The sequence below is a fragment of the Eumetopias jubatus genome, unplaced genomic scaffold, assembly GCF_037043125.1.
Source record: "Eumetopias jubatus isolate StellerSeaLion01/CBP00866 unplaced genomic scaffold, mEumJub1_p1.0 scaffold_3, whole genome shotgun sequence".
Taxonomy (NCBI): Eukaryota; Metazoa; Chordata; class Mammalia; order Carnivora; family Otariidae; genus Eumetopias; species Eumetopias jubatus.
The window spans coordinates 69,484,460-69,508,439 of record NW_028274809.1 but is presented as its reverse complement, the minus strand read 5'-3'; the positions used below and the strand labels follow the sequence as shown (position 1 = coordinate 69,508,439).

Genomic DNA, 23,980 nt, shown 5'->3' with positions numbered 1-23,980 from the left:
CTAATTTGAAAAAGCTTTAAAGTCTCTACCTTCATAAACCCAGTCAGTTATTCCACTGGATATTACATTTTCTTTCCCCGTCCATGTGATCCTCTGACTTGATGAATTTGGTTCATTTTTAACATAAACATCATTGTTCCAAACGTATGCCTAGAAATATTGAAAAACAGATTGGTAAGTAATAACTTGTTATAACATATCTTATCCTGGAGTTAAAAGATATCTATCAACTGTTTATCCTCACATAATATTGGTATGCAAACATAATGATTACCTTGGGCTATTCAATTTGAGCAAGATAAAGTCATTTACTACCCCCCTCACATTATTTATTTATATATTTTAAAGATTTTATTTATTTATTTGAGACCAAGAGCACAAGCAAGGGGAGGAGTAGAAGGAGAGAAGGAGAGGGAGAAGCAGGCTCTCCACCGAGCAAGGAGTCTAATGTGGGGGGGGGCCTCAATCCCAGGACTCCAGCCAGGATCATGACCTGAGCCGAAGGCAGACGCTTAACAGAATGAGCCACCCAGGCGCCCCACCCCTCACAGTTTTAAAATTGTAAGTGTACAGGCTATAACTTCCAAATAATTCTAAAGACACTCAATATATTAAAAAGAAGCAGCTCACAAATACCACTATTTGAATGCTAGAGTGCCTGCAAAGACCCAGGAGCCTGACCATTTCTATGGAATAATGTGTGCTTTCCATTGTTTTCTGGGGGTGGTGAGTTGAGGGAGTGCTTTCGATGTCAGGAGGGAGAATTCCATCTACAAATGAACATCCCGTCTTCCTGTTCAGATTCTTTTGGACTTCTGACAGTCTCCCAGCACTAAGAACATGAAGGAAGAACATGAGGTATATCTATAGGGACACAGAGATCACAGAACTGGCAGGAAGCAGATACACCTCCCAAACAAACAAGCAAAAACAGCAAACTGAATACAACAGAAATTAGAAGTTAGGAGTTAAATGGGCATTTTTTCAGTAAATAAAGAATTCCCCAGTAGTAGTTCAGAAACTTTCAGGAATCCTATTTACTGTGTTAGCTAGTAAAATGCTATTTTAGGCAATAACACTATCTCTGATGGTGAAGTATTTGCTTCCTAAGTGTCTGCTCTGTATCAGGGTATGTAGCTTCTGCATGTGATAGCGTTGAGCCATTATTTTCTTCTGACAACCGAAGAGACTCACTAACCAATTTATGACCCTCTGGTGACCATGTGATCCACTGTGTATTGTTTGGAATTTTCTCTTCTGTAACCAGCCTCCTGAAAAAAAGATAAAAGGAAACATTACCAAATGAATAAATCACAGTAGGATTTCTTTTTAAAAAATGTTATTACACTAAAGAAGCTAATAGATTTTATAAGGAAGTCACTGACCTTTTAGCTAAGTCATAGATGTCATATGAAGCTGTGTAAGAATGTCTCCATTTCTATAAAAGAAAACAGACATCTCAGACTTCTGTGATTCTTGATAGTTCGGCCACTTGCTATAGGAGCAGAAGATGAGATGTAAAGTAATATGACATTGTATAATTCTCACATCTTATCATGTCTTGTAATTTCTATCTCAATCCTTAGAATTCTGGAATTAGGAAGAGTTCTTAGAGACCATCTAGTACCAAGTCCTCTGGACCTCATCTGTAACCTCGATCTGGCATCACCCCTGCCAAGGAAACTTCTCGGGGTCACAGTGGGCTGATGTGTTGCTTCATGGCAAACATCACTCCTAGCATTTACCATAGCATGGGAAGTCCACCCGTCTAAGAAAATACAAATTTTATTTATTTATTTATTTATTTATTTATTTATTTATTTATTTATTTATTTATTTTTAAGATTTTTTTAATTTATTTGACAGAGAGAGACACAGCGAGAGCAGGAACACAAGCAGGGGGGGAGCAGGGGAGGGAGAAGCAGGCTTCCCGCCGAGCAGGGAGCCCGATGTGGGGCTCGATCCCAGGACCCTGGGACCATGACCTGAGCTGAAGGCAGACGCTTAACGACTGAGCCACCTAGGCGTCCCAAAAATACAAATTTTATACTTTTCAACCATCCTACTGACAAAATCTTTAAAGGATCTATAATTCTATTGCTGGTGGTAATGTGGAGAAATACTTACTTTCCTACTTTGATCATGAAAATATAAAGCGCTACAGATTTTTTAAAAGCCACCTGCCAAAAACAAAACAAACAAACAAAAAAACCACCCAAAAACCAAAAAACCTCCCTGACAATATATATTAACATTGAAATATATATATATAACATAGATATTCTCAAGAATCTAAAAAATGAAAAGCAAACCAAATCCAAATAAATGAGAAGAAATAATAAAAGTAAAACTAGTAATCAAATAGAAAATGCACAATAAAGAAAAATCAACGAAGCCCCAAACTGGTTCTTTGAAAATTGCTAATGCAGTAAGAGGGAGGGGGAAGAAGTATGAATGACCAATAGTAGAAATGAAAAATGGGATTAAAATGGGATTAAAAGGTTTTAAGACCATATTATAAACATTGTTTTGCCAATAAATTTAAAAGTTTAAAAAGGGACAAATTCCTTGGCAAGCAATTTATCAAAACTCAGACAAGAAAAAATGGAAAACCTGTATAGTCTTATATCTAAAAAACACATTGAATCAATAAATAAAAGCATTTGCACAAAGGAAACTCCAAACCCAAATAACTTTATCAGCAAACTCCTTGTTATTTAACCAAATGAACTAAAAACTCATACATATACAAAAACCCTCTACACAAATTTTTAGTTTTATTCATAATTGCCAAAACTTAGAAGAACCGAGATGTCCTTCAATAGGTGATGGGTAAACAAACTGTGGTCCATCCAGACATTGGAATATTACTTAGCAATAAAAATAAATGAGCTATTACATCACAAAAAGCCACGGAGGAACCTCACATGCATATTTCCACATGAGAGAAGCCAATCCGAAAAGGCTACATATTGTATGATTCCAACCATATGACTTTTTGGAAAAGGCAAAATTACGGAGACAGTCAAAAGATCAGTTGTTGCTAGGGGTATGGAAGAAGGGAGGGATGAAGAGCTGGAGTGAAAATATACTGCATGATACTGGAATGGTGGATTACATGTCATTATACATTATAGATTTGCCAAAACCCATAGAATGTACAACAACACTAGGATTGTTGGAGACAACAACCTAATGAGAACTATGGACTTTAGTTGGTTGTAATGTATCAATAATGGCTCATCAATTGTAACGAATGTACCCTACTAATGCAAAACGTTAATGATAGGGGAAACTGGGACAGAAGTGGGGGGGGATGATGAGGGAGTACGTGGGAACTCTGTATTTTCCACTTATATTCTGTAACTCTAAAGCTGTTTTAAAAAGAATTAAGTCTATTAATTTAGAAATAAATGAATTCGAGCTATGCCAGATAACTTGGAAGAAGTTCCACACGGAATCATTGAGAAATGCAAATTACAGAAAAGTATGGAAAATAGGATTTTATTTTTTATAGAATAAGCAGTGACTAAAAGAATATCTTCATAGAATTATTTGAATAAGGGGGAAAATATAAAATATGGAGAGATATATACTAGGTTCTTAACATGTGATACTTAGGGAAAAGGGGGGGGTGAGGAGTAGGGAGCCAGGCATAAGAGGAAAAAAAGATAAGACTGAAGATTATATATATATATATACACACACACATATATATACACACACACAGATTTGCATTTATGAAAAATTATGTTTATATGTGGATGCATTTATACATTAAAGATATTTTAAAAGAAATTACATGTCTTCATGTCTGTCTTCCCTACCATAATCCTAGATGTAAGAAATGTGTCTTTAAATCTATGAAGTCTTGTCTAGAGTAAGTCACATAGTCTCTGTTCAAGAAATAAACCAAACTAACATAAAAATTAAATTTTACCCATGAAAATGAAGTAGATGAAATGGATAGCCAAGGTACCCAGCTTGTGTATGACAGAGCTGAGACACAAGCCAGAGGTTCTAACCTTGAAGAGTATTTCCCACTTATCATTTATCATCCTTTTATTCTCTCATGTCAATAATTATGTATTAAAGCCTTACTTTTTGCAAGTCATACATTTTTTTTTTAATCCTGAATTATTTTGACACAATCCATGCTTGTTTCTGGGAAACCTCTGAATGCTCTACTTGTAAGAGCCAAAAGGTGTGCTATAGGCTAAAAATATTAAGATGTTTGAGAAGGTTTGAGATCACTCAGGACGACAGATCCATCATGAGTTACAAAAGGATGTTTGGTATGTTCACTTCATCTTCTGAAACAGACTCATCCATCTATTTAGGTTAGAAACTCTGGCAACTATCCTCTGTCAGGCATTACTGGATAAGACAGGCTCACTCTCACTCTCTTTGAGGAGCTCATAGTTGAATGGGGATATGGGCAAGTAAATACAAGAAAAGAATCACAAGACATATAACAGAGGTAAGTGGGGAGAGGCAGGAATCATAAATGAGGCCTTGGGGTGGGAGAAAGGTCTACAGAAAAGCTGATTGTTAGACTGAGTCTCAAAGCAGAGAACTACCACACAGGGAAGGGGTTAAAAAAGCATAGCAGAGAGACACTGAAGCACAAAGTTGGGAAAGATTATGTTTAAGAGCACGAGCTTTGGAGTCTTCTAACCTGGATTCAAGTCTGGCTATACACTGAATGTATGCTGCCCACCCTCCACCATTCATATGTTGAAATCCTAACCCCCAATGTGATGGTGTTGGAGGCAGAGCCTTTGGGAGGTAACTAGCTCATGAGGGTGGGGCTCTCATGAATGGGATTAGTTCCTTTATAAAAGAGACTCCAAAAATACTGCAGGTCCCTTCCTCCATTTGAGGACATGGAGAAGAAGGGTCAACTATGTTCCATGAAGTGGGATGTCACCAGACACTGAATCTGCTAGCACTTTGATAATTGGATTTCTTTCTTAGCTTCCAGAACTCTGAGAAATAAATGTGTTAGTAACCCACCCAGTCTATGGGACTCTGTTGTAGCAGCTTAAATGGACCAAGACAAGTCTCCACTGTGTAATATCAGGCAAGTTTCTTTCTAAGTTTTACTTTTCTTTCTAGGAAAATGGGCTAATGTCAGCAACAGTCTCATGAGAGGTTCATGAGAATATATGTGAATTGCTAAGCAGGGCCCTAGAATATTGTCCACATGTCACAGTTGATGCAACTATTATCTCTGGGGCATTCAGCAGTGAATGGAGTTGTTGGGTGAACATCCATACCAGGCTGTAGGGTCCTTATTTATGTTTTCACTCACGTGCTCACTTACTTGTTTGTAGCCACAACACAGAAGTAATATTGCTCTGAGTGCACTAACTCTGTCATGGAAAAGCCATGGAGTAGAATCTAAAGAACTTTGCACTGTAGACCTCCAAGGAAATAGAATAAGACTAGACTTTTCTTTGTTCTGGATAAGTTTACTGAGAACTGATTAGTCAACTGGAATATTGTCAGCATGTGATAGATGATGCAACTATGATTAATTCTGGAGCATTAGGCCATGAGTAGAAATTATTGTTTAAGTTGCACATGTATGCTGTACAGAAAAAATACTCTTAAGAAGTAAAATAGAAGAAGACAATAGAAGATTGTCCGCAATCAAAGGTATAAAGAGTAAAATAAGCTAATGTGATAGAGAGTGAATGGTGGAGTGTGCGAGAACAGAGTGGCAGGGGGCAAAGTTAGGTAAAGCAATCTGAGAAAGCCTATACCTGAATTACTAAGAAGCATACACGCTAGATAAATAGGGGAAGAAGGTTCCAGGAGGAAGCAATAGCAAATACTTTGGCCCTCAGATGGGAATGAATGATGCTTGGGAAAACTAAAGAGTGGTGCCCCTAAAGATTCTTGGATCAGTGAATCACCTGGGAGTCCATAAATCATGGGGAGAGCCCATGCCTGCCCCCGCCCCCCCCATCACTGCGCTGAACTAGTTGGTGTGGGGTAGGTTGCAGGCATCTGCATTTTTAAAAACCTCCATAGGTAACTGCAAGGTTCAGGCAGGGGTGAGAAGCGCTGGCCAAGCACGGTGAGTCCAGAGAGGGTAATAGATGATGGGTTAGCAAGGGTGGACTGAGGTCCAATCACACAGGCTTCTGACGGTACTGTGGTTAGTTTGTGTTTTATTCTGAAAGTGATGGGAAACCACTGATCATGAGGGGTTAGGCATAGGCATGACATAACCTAACTTAAGTTTTAAAAGCAGCACAATAGGTACTGTCTGAAAAGCACCGATGGCGGTGGGATGACGGAATAGCATGAAAACAGCAAAAGCAGTTAAATGTACATGGAAACTCCAGTGACACCACAAATACAAATTACCAATGATGGCTGTCCACTTACGGTCTACCAGTGAAATCATCCATTAGTATACATCGTATGACACTTAACTGAACTTGGCCAAATAGTAAATTGAGCTGGTATTTACCTTTCTGTTTCTACCTTAACCTCATCATCTTTCTAAGTTTGTCCTGAACATGGGCAATTATTATTCAGTGGTTCTCAACCCGGGTTGCTCATTCAAATAATCTACCCGTTAAAAAAAAAAATGATGTCAGCCTCACTCCAGAGGCTATAATTTATTAATCTGAGGATTGGACCTGGCCACTGGGAATTTTTAAAAGCTAATCAAGTGATTTTAATCTCGAGACAGCAATAAAAACCACTGAATTAAATAAACAATCCATTAATTGGGAACAGATGTGTTAAAGTTGGCCTAGGATTCTGACTGGCTCCTAGCTGATAGGTTTAGTAGAACAGAGTCAGAGAGTCTTCATGTCCAGGAAATGGAGCTAGACACAGTGAATCCAGGGTAAATATTATGATTGAAAGTCACCACATTGAAATGGGAAATGGAGTAGGAGATGGTTTGCTTGGCCCGAGTACAGAAGTGTTGGGGTGCGAGATAAAGTCCTTCAGTATTTATTATTTATTCTAGAATAAAAAGGCAGAGGTGGGGATCCCCAGCTTTATATTTTGTTTTCAATGCAGAATATCCCTACAGAGTTTTAATGTTTCCTACAAGTCTCAAAACTTCCTGTACTTGACAACTGTTGTCAAATCCAGGAATAATTAAAAAGCTACAGTTAAAGCTACTGGTGAGGGTGCCTGGGTGGCTCAGTTGGTTAAGCGACTGCCTTCGGCTCAGGTCATGATCCTGGAGTCCCGGGATCGAGTCCCATATCGGGCTCCCTGCTCGGCAGGGAGTCTGCTTCTCCCTCTGACCCTCTTCCCTCTCGTGCTCCCTATCATTCTCTCTCTCTCAAACAAATAAAGAAAATCTTAAAAAAAAAAAAGCTACTGGCGATTTGCAGCCAGCCTAACCATGAAGAGGCTATGTGATTAAGCTCTCCTGAGGTGTGAGAATCTGATGTTGGGCTGAGGCTCCCCCTTGAGAATGGTCTGTATACGGTAGGACCCAAAGGCTGTGAGGTGGTCTGAGTCACCTTGCAGCGTCTCTTCTGGGGGATAAGAAGTATAACTTTTTTTTTAAAAGATTTTATTTATTTATTTGAGAGAGCGAGAATGAGAGAGAGAGAGAGCACATGAGAGGGGGGAGGGTCAGAGGGAGAAGCAGACCCCCTGCTGAGCAGGAAGCCCGACGTGGGACTCGATCCCAGGACTCCAGGATCATGACCCGAGCCGAAGGCAGTTGCTTAACCAACTGAGCCACCCAGGCACCCTGAAGTCTAACTCTTTTTAAGGCAAATACTTACTGACAGTTTTATTTTATGTAAAGCTGAGACAAAGGAAGTAAGGGGTCCTATTACTGGCTGTGCAAGTCAAACATGTAAGCTTGCTTTTAAATTATAAGTTTTCTTTTATTAACTTATGCTTTTAGTATCTATATTACTTACACTTTTTAGCATTTGAAAACACTAAAAATGAATTTCTTTTAAAACAGTTGTTGGACTTACCTTTTATGAATGAGAATGGCTATTTCTCCTTTTGATGCTGAATTAATGTTTTTAGTGCCTATTACATTACTTAGGTGTCAATCTTTTTTTTTTTTTAATTTAAATTCTGTTCGTTAGCATAGAGTGCAATATTGGTTCCTGGAGTAGAATTTAGTGATTTGTCACCTACATACAACACCCAGTGCTCATCATAAGTGCCCTCCTTAATGCCCATCCCCCATCTAACCCATCCCCCACCCACTTCCCTCCATCAACTCTCAGTTTGTTGTTAAGAGTCCCTTGTACTTAGGTGTCAACCTTAAGTATTTGTGGACTTGAAATCAGTTATAAAGTAACTCATAGGATTCTTTAAATGTCACAGTAAGATAGCATTTCTTTTACCTTCACATAGTTGTACTCTAAGAGAATAAACTGTCCGTCAGGAGATACCGAATAATCATTTATAGAGTGTTCAAATTCCTCCTGTCAAGCAAGTAGAAAAAATAACGATTGAACAATTTCATTTTAACGATCATTATTGAGCACTTACTATGTAGAGGGTATGGTTCTAGACAGACATGTGGCTCATGCCTTGGGCGCTGCCAGAAATGTCACATTGCCCCACACAAATGACCATGATGCAAGGTGTATGGTGATCAGGGTTAGAGAACCAGGGAGGGAAGAATTAATTCTAAGCAAGGAAAGACGGCCATGAGGGTAGGGATCAGGAAGAGAGAGAGGGGGGAAGAGCATGAGCGAAAAACCAGATGTAGGAAAGGGCATGTGTATGAAGAGTATCCAGAGGTTTGGCATAACCTGAGTACCATAGAGGGTACATCAGACAACATATAAAAGAGGACATAAAAATTAGAAAATAGCTGGGACTGAAATATAAGAAGTGGAACTTTAATCCACTTTTTGCACATGGATGTGATAGAATCTTATCCGTCTTAGCAAAGATGCTCTGGGACATGGTGGCAGACATGAGATGAGAGGGGTTGCATCAGCCCTGGACTTGGGCAACTCAGTGGTCTCCTCTATAGAATGGAGCTAGGGACCCAAGTACGAGAGTACTAACACAGATTAAAAAGACCTTGAACCAGGACTCTACAGTGGAAATAGAAATCCGAGGGACACAACATTGCAGAGGGCGAAGTGATAGGGTTTGTCGAATAACTAAATATGAGGGATGGCAGAGGAATCAAGGAGGATTCTGAGGATTCAAGGAGTAGAATTTCACTCTTTAGCCTAAGTGACTTGGAGGGGAGCATACTTTACCAAGATCAGGAACTCAGGAAGAGGAATAGGGTGCCTTCGGTTTGCTAGGAGAGTGAACGGGAAATAACTAGCTGAGCTTGGGATACTGAGTTTAAAATACCCGCAGGCCATGGGTGGGCCAGGAGCAAGTAAACTATTACAAAGAGATTTTGATCTTGGCAGGAGGTTAGTGTTGAAAATGTGCATTTGAGAATCAAGGGCAGACAGGAGAGCCCTGTTGGCTGTGAGTGCATGAAATTCACTGAAGGAGAACAGGCAAACTGCGAAGAGAAGCAGCAAGGGAAGACAGAGCCCTGAGGGGCACTTACGCTTAGGAGTATGGGCAGAGGAGGAGGAATCGTCAAGGGAGACTAAAAGGTAGCCAAGGCAGGGAGCATTCCAAGAAGGAGAGAAAGATCCACTGTGTCATACGCTGCAGAGAGAGTTCAACAGGATGAGAAATGAGAGCACTCATGATTTAAAAGGTTATGAAAAAAAATCCTCAGAATTTCCTTAGCATATAAATGAATTATGCAATCAAACATACAAATGTACTGTTTTCCAAGAAAATGGAGCTGTTTCCGTATTCAGCATTGAATAGCAAGATATTATTTTCTTGTTTGTAGAGGTATTCCTGATCTAAAGAAAGAAAATGGCTGGATCAGTATTTCAAGTTGCGATTAAAAGTCTTCATAAGCTAAAAATGATACAGAAAAAAACTTGAGGCTTAAGCTCACACAAGTACTAAATAAGCATTTCTAAGTTGGAAAAACATTAAGTGATGAATATCACATTAGTATGCATTCATTCTCCCATCATTATTGTCAAAATTCAATTCACTTTTAACTTTTTATAGTCTGCAACAAAGAAATACTAAGGTTTATTTTCCTTTGCACCTGTAAGTAGAGAAAAATACTTTCCCATATGGTTTAACAAAACAAAGGTGCCCCACAACCTAACTAGAAGGAGCACAAGCATAAAAATCTGTCCCCTCCCCAAAAAAGGTCCTTACCGGAAATCCAACGCAGGGAGTAGAATTTCATCCTAAAAGTATTTTTTAAATAATCAGTTAGAGTGTAAGTTCTGCGGTTGTCAGCTGCACCATCATCTGTTGATTAAAAAACAGCCAAATGTTCAGTAAGATGGAATAACCTAAGTTTGGGATAAAATAAACAAATGGATCACTGCAATATACACTGGTCACCAACTATAGGAATTACACTCACAAAATGCAAAACACATTCTAAAAGATTTCCGGCTGGATGGATGGAGTAGAAATGCACTTAACTGTTAAAGCACATATGTGAGTGGTGTGTCTCCCTGGGCTACGTTAGTGCCTGTATCAGTGAGCTTCCTTACGGAGGTCTAGATCCGCAAAATCCAATGGAAATATTAATGTGAGTCCATTTTCTAGTAGCCATATTTAAAGATTTGTAAGGTGAAAATAATTTTAGTAGCATATTTTATTTAGCCCAATATATTCAAAATATTATCATTTCAACATGGAATCAATATTTAAATTTTATTAATGAGATCTTTCACATTCTTTGTTTTTATACTATTTCTTTGAAATCCAGTATGTCGTCTATGATTACAGCATGTCCCAATTTGACTAGGCACACTCCCGGTCAGTAGCTATAGGTGGTCATGTAGTAGACGGCACAAGGCTAGGCTGTCCTTCTTGGAGGACTGAAGGTTCCTTTCCAAGCTCTCTTGCTTTGCACGGACCTATAAGACAGGGTGATCGCCTAATTCATTGATCTTTGTTTCTATGGTGACTTTTCCTTGAACTTGGGGGAGGTTTTTATGAACCCCTCCCATGGATCCAGTGACACCTCACTTCTCCTCCTAACCTCTGATCATTCATTTTCCATCTCCTTCTTTGACTTTATTTTTCTCTATTGACCTCTAAGGCAGAAATGCCCTGATGTCCAATCCTCAGCTTTTTGCTCTTTTCTCTCTACGTTTTTCCTTCTAGAGGACTCCAGAGAATGTGACTTCCTGGGCTTGAGGCATATTTTCCATTTAAATACATGACAAAACGTATACTCATCACCTTAGCCTTCTACACCCCAAACTCCCATTTCTAGTGCTGTGTTGGGCCTTCTTAGTTGGCTTGTGCCATACTAACCCTAGACTTACCTTGTCTAAAATAATTGTCTTCCTTCCAAAATAATTTTCCCTAGGGAATTTGTGTGGTTTTTTTTTTTTTTTTTTTTTTTTTTAGATTCTGTCACTGGAAACCCATACATATTCAAAGTCTGAAACTCATTTTTGATGTCTCCCTCTCTCTTACTACCACCTGCATGTAGTTAACCCTGTTGATTCCTCCCGTGAAATCGTTCTTCCGGGTATCCTGCCCCAGTCCAGTCCCCCCACTATACCACCCCTGGAATGATTTTTCCAAAATGCCACTTTCATCCCGGTGACCTTTTCCTCAAAAGCCTCCCCAGATTCGCCATTGCCTACGGAAAGATTCCAACTCCTGAGTGTGGCACTCATGGCCTCCACAGTCTGGCATGAGCCTCTCCAGGCTCATTTCCACTCACTCCATGCATGAACCCTCTAACCCACGCACACTGATTGCCTACGGGACCCAGTAAGCCGTCTTTGGCTTTTCTGTCTTGCTCTTTGTCCCAAGCCTCTTCTCTGCAGTGTCTCCAGCCGCTTCCCGGGCTGTCACAGTCCTCCACCTGCCAACTCCCTCCTCTCTCATCTAGACTTCAGCACTGCCTCCTCTGATTTTTGCTCCTACACTACTCATTTGGCTTTTGTAATTAATAACTTCTGGGCGGTAACTATTTTACCATGCCTACCAGTGTGGTGGACTGAGCTAGGCCACATTCTCACTGATGAAAGGGCTTTGGGTTGTTTGTTTGTCTTTCATCAACTTAGTACCTAGCCGGTTCTATGCCATAGTAGGCATGACGTAGGATAGCATTCTACAAGCCTAACGAAGCCATTGTGATTCCCCAACCACAGACCCTCCACTGATGACAAACAGCCTAAAGAGTTCTTCCATATACTCTATTCTTTCCACATACTTGCAAACATACACTCACAAAATCAGGCACCATCCTAACTTTTCTATAACTGCTCTTACTCTTCTGGGGATTGAAAAGCCAGTAGCAGCTTCTCTTGTTAATTTTTTACAGTCTGTGGAAAGAGAATTCTCTCACAAGAAATGCCCTTTCAAAAGATGTTCTCAAGATTTTATTTCTTTGGATCTTATCTGATAACATAGCCTTGGTTCTGCCTACAAAACTTTCAATTTCAATAGATAAAACTGTTACACTTTATTACTTTATTGATTTTGTTTAAACCTAGTTTGCTAAATAAGTTAAAGATTAAAAAACAAAACAAAACTATTTGTTTGTTTGTTTTTTCAATTTGGGCCTGCATTACACCCTGGAAAATTAGCAAGATATTTGTATTTCTTAGCAGAGATAGAGCAAATGGGTAAAACCAACCCTTGAACTTGCCAGCTTTCAAACAAGAAGTAAAGCCCTGTGCTACAGAAAATATTTGAAACTCTACAGATCTGTAAATTTATTCACTAAATACCCTCAATTGTTTGTATTCATCCAATTGTTCTTGGATATATCAAATAGCTATAAAGTAAGTACTATTTGAAAAATACTGTTGAGGAGATAAACCCTGCTCTCAAGAGCTATTGGCCTAAAATGGACACAAAAGACATTCTAAAATTAGTACAACTCAAGGTATAAATGGTTATAGACCTTCAGAGTCCTATATTACCTGCTGATATAGATGTCTAGATAGACCTATTGATACAGAACAATGTATACATACACATGCACACACACTTACATTGCGATGAACTAGATGTTTCTGTCCTCCAAAATTCCTATGTTGAAATCCTAATCCCCAGTGTGATGGTATTAGGAGATGGGGCTTTTGGGAGGTGATTAGGACATGGGGGTAGAGCTTTCATGAGTACCCTTATAACTTAGTGCCCAGAGGACTCTCTTGTCCCTTCCATGTGAGGACACAGGAAACAGGCTCCCACTAGACACTAGACACATAATCTGCCAGTGCCTGAGTCTTCCCAGCCTCCAAAACTGTGAGAAATAGACACTTGTTTGAGCCACCCGGTCTATGGCGTTTTTGTCAATGCAGCCCGAACAACCTAAAACGTATATATCTAATAAAACAGACATATCTTTCACTGCCTCTTGATTTTGTAAGGGGAGAATTAACCGAGTACTTATAACAGATGACGCGTACAGTGTTCTCTCATTTAAATGTTATCTCATGTAAGGGTATTTGCCCTGGTTTTTTAGGATAACACACTTAAATCTGGAATATTTAACATAACTGAGGCAAAATTCCCTGTGACGTCACCTGCTGTCCAGGGCGCCACCCTTCACATTCATGATGCATGACTCACTGAGCACTTAACCTTTCCCCTGTCTCAGACAATGCCGAGCTCATTCTCTCCTCAGGCCATAGCATTCCTAGACCCATCATGTCTACCATGTTTGGGCTCCTACCATGTTTGCTCATAATGGGCCCAGGATGATTTTAATCCATCCGCTGATGTCCCAGATATCAACCCTGATGCTACACTCCTGCTAAGGCCCAGGATATCTGTGAAGGCCCGGGCCGCCTCTGGTTTGTGTTAGGCTCGCTCAGCCACTTAACGATGACCCCGCGAGCCGCTTTCCACCTCCTGGCTACCCAGTGCCAGAACAGCGCTGCTGAATTGGAGCAAATCAAGCAACAAATGTTCCCTGTTTTTTTGCCTTGCCATTTGATAAGCGGTGCACATTGGAAGATACATCTGAAACATCTAGATAAGTGAGTTCTGTAAAATGTGAGTGCCAAGTCCAGGTTTTGACCTTTAGCAAGTTCCTAGTTTGTTGCCAAGTTACAACCTATTCTGTCAAACACTTACAGGACACGCTCGTGTTTCTTTCCCCTTGTCTCCTTGCTCACTGACAGGGCACTGCTGTGGCAACAGATGAAGGTCTTTGGCTGCTTGTGTGGTTTTCCTGGTGGGCCTGGGACATGTAGTTCATTTGACTTATCGGTTCAAAGCATTATGCTAGCCAAGTAAAGCAGTTAATCATATGTTACCCATCAGCTTTTATAGAAACTCTTAGATTCATGTCTTCTTCAAAATAAAAAAAAAAAGGTTAACAACTTTAGATTTTACTTTTTTGGTGAGAACAGCTATTGGGTTAGACCATATGAAAATGTCATTTTTATCAGTCAAAAATTGTAGAATAACAGTATTTAAAATGACTCAACCTGATAAATTCTTATCAAAGTGGTATCTCAATGCATTCTTTTTTTTTAAGATTTTTACTTATTTATTTGATACAGAGAGACACAGCGAGAGAGGGAACACAAGCAGTGGGGGTGGGAGAGGGAGAAGCAGGCTTCCCACCGAGCAGGGAGCCCGATGTGGGGCTCGATCCCAGGACCCTGGGACCGTGACCTAAGCCGAAGGCAGACGCTTAACGACTGAGCCACCCAGGCGCCCCTCTCAGTGCATCCTTGTTGTAGGATCAAATCATTTCTGAATAAAAGTATTTCCAAAATTATAAGATCTAAGTAAGGATGTAGTGTGGTTCCATGGAATGGTCTTGCCTTGACCACTTGTTACTTTGTGATTACAGAATAATTTGAATATTTTGTATATATTAGTAACAAACCTTTTTGTCTGTATTGGGCTATGATATATAATATTTCTACTTCACAAAGATAAATTCTTTTGGTAAATAAATGGCTAATGAAACGCAACTAAAATGTGCTCTTTAAGCTCATAAACTTATTAAGTTGTTAAACACAGGAAAAAGATATCTGGTTATAGAATTCTTGGGTTCCATATGGTAATCAGTTAACATTTTGTATTGATGCTAAAGAAATGAAATGAGTGTTGCTTCAGAATTTGCCACAGCAAAATAGCAGCCTTGACATAGGGACGGAGGAAGCAAAATCAAGGAGGCAGAAGAAGAAATTGACTGGAAGGCACTTCATACCCTGTATTATTCAGTAGCATATGCAGGCAGGCTACCACCCATCTGAATTGATCCAACAAATACCAATAAAGTGTTGGGTCCTTGACGGCTTTGAAATCGGAGAGCCTGGATTTCAGCCTAGGTCCAATTCTTGCACTGAGGCCTTGGGAAAATTTCTGCATCTTTCTGAACCTCAGCTTTTTAATCTATAAAACCAGAATATAGCATTATGTAGCCCATGGGGACTTGCCATGGTTAAGTGGGATAATGGATGTAAAATGCTTAGCTTGGGACATAGAATTTAGGAAGCTCTCCAGATATGTTACACTATTTATTGTTATTTTGTTCCAAGCGTGCACTAGGCAATCAGGATACAAACGTGATCTCACGTACTGAGCAGTGGTGCTGAGATTAGGACTTTAACTGCAATAAAATAATGGGTAAAATAATAAGTTTCATGATATTCATATCCCAGATGATCCGAATAAGACAGCATACGAGCAACACATCGAGAAAGCACCTAGGATAACAACGCAGTCATTCGCCAAGTGCTAATGAGCCGCTCTTTCTCCCTTCTACCGGTCTCATGCCCTCCTTCCCGTCCATAGCTGGAGTCAGCAGTTTGTAGCATGGAGGGGAAACATGGAACTTGGTGGACTTGGAGGATTTGGGGAGAGGGACATTTTTCCGATTACTAACACAGGAGGCATTAAACTATAATCACAATCGCCAGATTCACCTCTAGAAGAGAAACATCCCAGGTACACCAAGTGACATCCGATAAATGCCCGACCACGGAGCCAGACGCTAGGGAACCTGGGACTGCATCCTCCATGCATTTCCTTGTAAGATCAGAGTGGCAGATGGCCAAACTTCTGTTAGAGATAGATCACTGTATTTTCAAAAGTGTACTCTGAAAGGCCAGCCAAGTGGTACAACGCATTGTCTCCTAGACTAGCGACAGTTTGGGATAAAGGGAAAAACTTAGTGGGAGGCTGGCTGTCATGACTCCAGCCTCACCCCCTCCTCCTGCCCTCATGTCACTCCTCTCTATCCGCAATGGCCTCCTGGCCGTTCACTAGACACACTCTGCCCACTGCTGCCTCAGGGACTTTGAACTTGCTGTACTCTCCTCCTGGAATGTTCTTGACCTCGAATATGCCCAAGGCTTGCTTTTCTTACCTCCTCCAGGTCCTTTTTTAAGACCTGATCACCCCATGGCATTCTCTATTGCCCTTCTTGCTTTATTTTTTTTCCCTTAACAGTGATACCATCTATCATACCACATATCTTGCTTTATCTTGTTTACTGTTTGCCTCCTTTGACTGAATGTAAACTCCATAGGGGCACTGATTTTGTTGTGTTTGGTTTCGTTTACTGTTATATCACCACAGCCTAGAACCGTGCTCAGCATATAAAAACAGTCCCTGATTATTTTTGAATGAAAAAATAAAAGCCAGATAATACTAACACAGGAACACGGTTCCGAATACCAGCATTGTGAACTCCAAGTGACGGTGGTAGTAGGAAGAGCAATGCACTGGTCAGATGGGTCTAGTTAGAGGATTGGCCAGTAGGAGAGGAAGAAGAACTTTCTTTTTCCGGCTGATCCCATCAACGTGTGCCCAGAAGTAGTACCTGGCCCAACCTCTGGCTCCTTTGGAATGCCCAAACTTGCCTTGTCATGCCTCCCAGTGGTGGCAGAAGCAGCGGGGTGCTTCATACCCCTCAGTTTTGAACCCAGATCGTCTGTGTCCTTCTTCTTCCCCTTTGTTCCTAACCCCAAACATAAACCATTCCTGCAGCTTCTCTCTCTGGGTTACTTCAGAATTTCTCTTTTGCTCTTTAGTCCGTGCAACCAATTTTTAGAGTAAAGCCCTCTTCTGAAACACCGAGTGTGATTTCTGTATTTGTCACGCCACTATACTTCAACAGTGTAAAGACTTACACACTTTGCCTATAAAATAAGGTCATTTTGGGCTCTAAGCATCCAATATCTAGACCTGGGGTTGGCAACCTCTTCTTAAGGGGCCAGACTGTAAATGTTTCAGGTTTTGTGGGTCATGCATCTTCGTTGCGACTACTCCAGTCTGCCTGTAGCTTGAAAGCAGCCATAGACAACATTGTAATTTTAATGGCTGTGTTCCAATAAAACTTTATTTAGAAAAACAAGTGGCCAGACTTAGCTTTTCTTTGATGACACTATGTAGACATTCCTCAGAATTGTAAGCAACAACAACAACAACAAAAAAAACCACAACAAAAACACAACTGCTCCCAAGATTGGTTTTGAAAGATTGAGGTTGAAACTCTAATTGCTTTGAAACAGTAAGAATATCAGCATAAGACTCCAATATATATGCAGAAAAGCAAAAGTGGGCAGAATATCCATACCTCAAAATTCAGGTCAAGATGAAAATAACTACAACCACTGGCAAAGCAGTGCAAGGCCAGAGGGACTTCCTGATCTAAACCCAGTTTACATTGCCCTACTCACTCTGCCTTGACCTCAGGAATGAGTCAGGAAGTGTAGCCTGCACAGGAAGCCTGCACCAAACAGGGTATCAGGGCTGCTTTATTCCTCTTTGAAATAGAAAGTGCTTTATTCATTCATTCATTCATTCATTCATTCATTCTATTATAGTCACTTCCTCTCCCCTTGTTAGGACTTTTCTGGGAATGAATAAGACTGGTACAATAATGGCCAACATTCATACTTGTAAGGCTTTTATGGCCCACGACATTGACTGACATTAAACCAGTGTAATCTCAGGTGACGAGAAACAGCTGAGAGGTGGAAACATATGCACTATGTGGATAAATGACCCACAGGCCCATGAAACATTCAGCCATTTCAGCAAAGGGCTGTTTTCTCTTGAGAAATACTGAAAAGTAGTTGTAGTGAGACATCAAGTGAAGGTGTTACCATGCAAGCTAAGAATGATTAGTTTGTGTTAGAAATCAACACTGATTAGAAGACATCAGCCTTTGGTGACCATGAAAGTTCTAATACTGAATCGCTGAAGAACTTTCCAAAAAGATTTATAGGAATAATCAACAACGCAACTCTGGGATAAGTGTTTGTCTTCCAGGATACAAGGAAAGATGATCATTGGAAAACAAAACTGCCATAAAAATTGCCCTTCCCAGAATTCTCCAGGCAAAACTTTCAAGAGTGTGGGACAAGTATTATAGTACCTGCCTCTGGGACTATTAAAAAAATAAAAAATTTAAAAATACATAAAGAATCATAACTACAAATACAGAGTTATTCCAGTGTGCTGGGCCGTTCCAGGCGTTGTACATTTAATAAGTTATTCTCGTCTCAATTTTACAGGTAAGGAAACTGAGGTGCAGACAGGCATAGAGAGTAAGTGGACTCAAGTCCCGTGACTACAAAGCACCTAAGCTACACTTGAAGTAGACAGCCCACCTGGGTAATCTCCCTTTCTTGAAGTGGACTGTGCCACAGAACACAACCTAATCACCAGAATTAAATCCATCATATTCACGACCTCAGAGACTGTACATGGGGGAAGGGAGGAAATTTGGGGAGTCATTTTATTTTAAAGATTTTATTTATTTATTTATTTGAGAGAAAGAGAGTGTGTGAGCATGATCGGGGGAGGGGCAGAGGGAGAGGGACAAGGAGACTCCCTGTGAAGTCCAGTGTGGGGCTTGATCCCAGGACCCTGAGATCATGACCTGAGCTGAAGTCAGATGCTTAACCACTTAATCAACTGAAGCACCCAGGCGTCCCTGGGGAGTCATTTTAGAATTCTGGTTCCCTTGGTAACCTTGCCTGTTGTGATGAGAAAAGTTAAATAGGGATGTTTTTTGCAAGAATTCAGGTGAAAGGTAATGGGTATCTGGGACTGGGGGGTAACAGTGGAGGTGGTGAAATATGGTCGAATTTTGAAAGAACATGAAAGTAGAAGTGATAGGCTTTTGCTGACCAACTAGATGTTGAATATAAATGAGTCTGTGGAGTTGAGAAGAGCTGCATGGATCTTGGGCTCAGAGACTAGAGAAATGGAATTGCTCTATGTTGAGACAAGGCGCACTAAGGGAGGAATAGGTTTGGCAGGACTTTGGGGAGATGTTGCTTTGAGATGCCAGTAACATCCAAATGGAGATGCCTACTCAAATACACATGTAGAATTTCGGAAAGAGGCCTGGTCTGACGACTGGGGCACTGTCAGGGTATAGGTAGTGTTTAAGGCCATGGGGGTGTGTGAAATCACCCAGTGGAATGAAGGAAGAAGGAAGGAAGAAGTTCTGGAATGGAGCCCTGGTGGGTTCAAGGTTAGAAGTCAGACATGAAGAGGAACTTCTTAAGGAGAATGGAGGAGGCATGTGGTGAGGTAGAAGGAACACCAGAAGTAGAAACCCAGGGGGAGGCGGTAAAGAAGAAAGACTAACTGACAGGACAGTGAGACACAAATGGAGACCTGGGCTTTGGATTTAGTAACACACAGGTGAGGGAACTTGAGGAGAACTGAGCTGTTTCAGTGGCCGGTGGGGGCAAGCCTTACTCCAGGGGGTTTAAGAGAGAACGGGGAGAGGAACTGTAGACAGAGATAAGTTCTTTGAGGAGTTTCGTGGTAAAGAGAGCAGGGAGAAGGACTGGGAGATTGGCAGGGATGTGGGATCCAGGGAGGATTCTCCTCTCCGCCCCTCTGCCTCTTTTCCTTTCCTTTCGTGAGAGGTCACCGCACCATTAGATAGAGAGGAGAAAATGATGATGCAGAGGGCAGGAGAGAAAGCTGGAGCCCTATTTCTGTGCAAAGCAAAAGGGGTGGAATCAGTGCCCACAGGAGGATCTGGCTTCCAGCAGGTGCCCAAAAAGCTCACCTAGCGCCCTGGAGGGGCAAATGCAGGTGAGTGCTCAGAGGGGCTGGTGGGAATGGAAGATAGTCTCTTCTCAGGGCCTCTCTTTTGTCATTAAAAGACGAAGCCAGCTTGTCAGCTGAGGGGATGCTGGGGGCTTGGGGAAGGGAGACACATGACAGAGTCCACCAGCAGCGTCAGTAAGGAAGCGGGGTGGGGGGGGCAGGATGGCCAGGCCTCACGAGACGCCACTGATACTGGGTTCTAGATTTTCTTTTCAGTACAGTCAAGCCACTCTCATCTTCAGAAAATCACTACCATGTAGATTAATTTTCCCTCCTGCAGATTTAACAACAAAGATTTGAGTCATCAGGGCACCTGGGTGGCTCAGTCGTTGTGTCTGCCTTCGGCTCAGGTCATGATCCCAGGGTCCTGGGATCGAGCCCCACATCGGGCTCCCTGCTCTGCTCGGCGGGAAGCCTGCTTCTCCCTCTCCCACTCCCCCTGCTTGTGTTCCCTCTCTCGCTGTGTCTCTCTCTGTCAAGTAAATAAAATCTTAAAAAAAAAAAAAAATTGAGTCATCAAATACAGACACCATGAAGTTATTTTGTTTGCTTTTATCTACTGATTGTATTTTGTTTTTCTAGCCATTAGTTATTTCAAATCCTACTTTCCTGGGTCAACTTTTGCAGGTCTAATGTTTACCATGTATTTTAAAAAGTTGCTCTTTTTATTTTCTGTTGACTGTTTCTACTACCTTTTCACATTATTAGTCGAATAAAATATGACAATTTATATGGGCTTTTAATGAAAAAATTGAGAGTAATTCCCCTCAGATGTTTCTGACCTGCTCTACTGTCTCAGATTTGTATCTTAAATATTTCAAATTCAATTCCTCCCCATTCTTAATCACGTTAGATGCCAAGCCAAAGCAAGTACTGGGCCCAAAATGCCTTTCTCATAAAAAGCACATCATCGAAACACCATGCTGTGCAATAAATTTAGGTGGTTAGGAAAGGAAGTGAGAAGAGGGGAAGGAGAGTTATATGATCAGATTCTTCAGAGATCAGAGCTGGCTTGACAGCTATTTTCTTTTGTTAGCAAATTAAATCTTTTCAGTGTAATGAAAAGAAAGCAACGATAAAATATATGATATGTCTACATAGAGCGCCCCCCCCCCGCATTTCTTTCTTTTGGAATTCTCAATTCAACTTAGGTAATTTCCCTTCCCCTTCCTTGTGTTAGGAAGGAGTTTCCTCCTCGTCCCAGGAAGATGAGTCTTGATAATCTAGTTCAAAAGAAAATCCAGACCCCAACATTCATTCCCCATGCCCGTGATTAGATTAGAATGGACGAGTGACACAAATCTGGCCAATGAGATGTGAGGGAAAGTCTGCCTTGGGCCGAGGGACTTCTGGAAAAGCTTTCCCTCCCTGAGAGAACAGGTTATGAATGAGGAACAACATCATCTTCTGCCCTGCGAAATAGCTGTGTGAGCAAATGATGTGCTTCTGTGGCACCCATGCTTGACCCTGAGAGGACAAGCTTGAGAACATAAGCCAACAGTCTGAGGAGGGGTGCAGCCGAACAGATGAAAGGTGCCAGGCCCTTGAGGATGTTGTTGGATCACTGCATCAACAAACTCTAGAACTGCCTCACTTCTATGCTTCCAGTGATGTAAGAGGCTAATAATAGGACAATAGTTAACACTCTATAGTTCACATTTTAAAAAAAAAAAGATTTTGAGAGAAAGCCAGAATGAGTTGGGGGGGGCAGGGGGCAGATGGAGAGGGAGAAGCAGGCTGCCCGCTGAGCAGGGAGACAGCTGGAGGTGGGGCTCCATTCCAGGACCCTGAGATCACGACCTGAGCCACCGAGGCGCCCGGTAACACTTTATAGTTTAAACAACTTTTGGGCAGGTACTCTGTTACTTGCAGCCAGAAACACTGTTTTGACATAGTCCTCCTACAGAATCTGGAGCCGTAATAGTTGAGGACAAAACAGGAAGGTGAACTGCATGCCTGGGAGGCCATTCTGGTGGCTCCACTATTGGAAGGATTATATGCGGATCCATTAATTATTAATCCTTTATGCCTAGTTGGTTTCTGTACAGACTTCCCGGGACAGCATTTATCATTGCCCTTTAGTGCTTCCATAGCACTTTGATCATTTACTAGAAGGACACTTAAGCCCTTTTTACTATAGTTAATGTTTATGTTTCTTTTAATATTGGGAATTGTTTGAGGATAAGGGCTGTGTCTATCATTTTTATATCTCTCGTGGGTAACAAAGTGCCTGGCAAGTAGAAAATGTTCCATAAATATTCGCTGAATTGGGGAATTACACCATCTTTTGACAGGTATGTGCTAGGTGCACAATGGAGAAGGCCTCCCCGAGTCCTGCCTCCTGATCCCTGAAGCATATGCAGCAGAACAAAGGAATTAGTTCAGAGGAACCGGTGTAGATTAGCTCTCGTGGGCAAGACAGAGCCCTGAGAGCCCGAGAAAGTTCTCCACTTGGACTGTGTAGACGGTCGTTCAAGGAGTCATCCTCGTCGGTGCTCCTTCCCTCACTTTTCCCTTCTTTGCTCTCCGCCACACACTGTTTACCTCCAAAGTACATCCTGTTTTATCTCTCTTTTTTTTACATTTCCAATACTATCACCCTGTCCAATCTGCCATCATCTCTCACAAATACCCTCCACCTGCCTCTGTTATGTATGAAGGAGTCAGAGACATGGTTTAAAAATGGAATTGAGATCATCCACATTCATGCTTGGGATAAAAAGAAACTCCTTTCTGTGTCCCTCTGCCTTCTCTATCACCCTTAATTTTGTCCCAGCATTATTCCTGTCTGAAATGACTCAGGTGCTTGCCTCTTCCTTGCCTGCCCCATGGATGGTAAAGGTCCACGGGAACAGGCACCTCATCTCTACTGTTTAGGGCCAGCTCCCCTAGACCCACAACAACACCTGACACAGAGGTGACTGTTCCAGACGTGCTGGTGAGCTAACAAATCCTGAATCTGGCCACCACAGGACCACAGCTCTAAAGAGGCTGTAAGTCTTATAGTACAAGTTTCCTGCCTGAAATAAAAGGAAAATAACAGGGGAATAGAGCCATCCGTGAAACTCATGGACCTGAGCTTGAGCAGGTCAGGCTTTAAAAAAAACTGAGGAAAATAAGAAGAGGGGGTCTCAGCCCCACAGGGATGGTGTTAAGGTCACTGGGGCCACCCAACCGGTTTTGGAGGACCCAGTGTGAGGTCAGGGAAGGGGTAGTCCCCTCCTGATAGCCCCTACTGCTCCCTCTTCCTTTGTTATACAACCTGAGCCACCCTGGTCCTCACGGTGTCAGGAACAAAGTTCCCGCAGGCTTTGGCTCTGCCTGGAATTACCGAGCTTCTTGGGCCTTGGATGCTGAAATATGTGTCTCAAGCTCCCGAGTCTACTTGCTTCCCCAGTGAACGAAATAATGAAGAAATGTGCACATAAATGTATATGGGTAACTAAAGTCAATGGTTTATCATTAAGTTTTAAAAAACTTCCTAGGAAGTTAGAATTTTGAAGTAAAATATAAAGTTGAAAACACAGTACTTGGGGCGCCTGGGTGGCTCAGATGGGTAGGCGTCTGCCTTCAGCTCAGGTCATGATCCCAGGGTCCTGGGATTGAGTCCCGCATCAGGCTCCCTGCTCCTTGGGAGCCTGCTTCTCCCTCTGCCTCTCTCTCTCTCTCTCTCTGTCTCTCATGAATAAAAAAAAAAAAAAAAGTTAAAAAAAAAAAGAAAACACAGTACTTGGCAAAAATAAAACAGCTAACTCAGAAGTTCTGATTTTGTAGTTTTAGTTTACTCTCAGATTGAGACACACCCTCCTTTGGAGGTCATAATGGAGCTATGAAGACTAAAGGTAAAAATATTTACAAGATAATTGGTTTACAACAATGAAAGGGTTAG

At 41.4% G+C, this 23,980-nt stretch overlaps 1 protein-coding gene across 2 annotated transcripts in view; it reads right to left on the bottom strand.

Annotated features, from left to right (window-relative positions):
- DPP4 (dipeptidyl peptidase 4) overlaps positions 1–23,980 on the bottom strand; it is a 77,603-nt gene that overhangs the window by 47,505 nt on the left and 6,118 nt on the right. For both annotated transcript variants that reach the window (XM_028113133.2, XM_028113134.2), the window contains 6 exons: positions 10,222–10,317; positions 9,757–9,848; positions 8,355–8,435; positions 1,386–1,438; positions 1,199–1,271; positions 30–150 (listed from right to left, as the gene is read on the bottom strand). In XM_028113133.2, the coding sequence (XP_027968934.1) occupies positions 30–150; positions 1,199–1,271; positions 1,386–1,438; positions 8,355–8,435; positions 9,757–9,848; positions 10,222–10,317 (516 nt within the window). The remainder of the gene's footprint in view (positions 1–29; positions 151–1,198; positions 1,272–1,385; positions 1,439–8,354; positions 8,436–9,756; positions 9,849–10,221; positions 10,318–23,980) is intronic.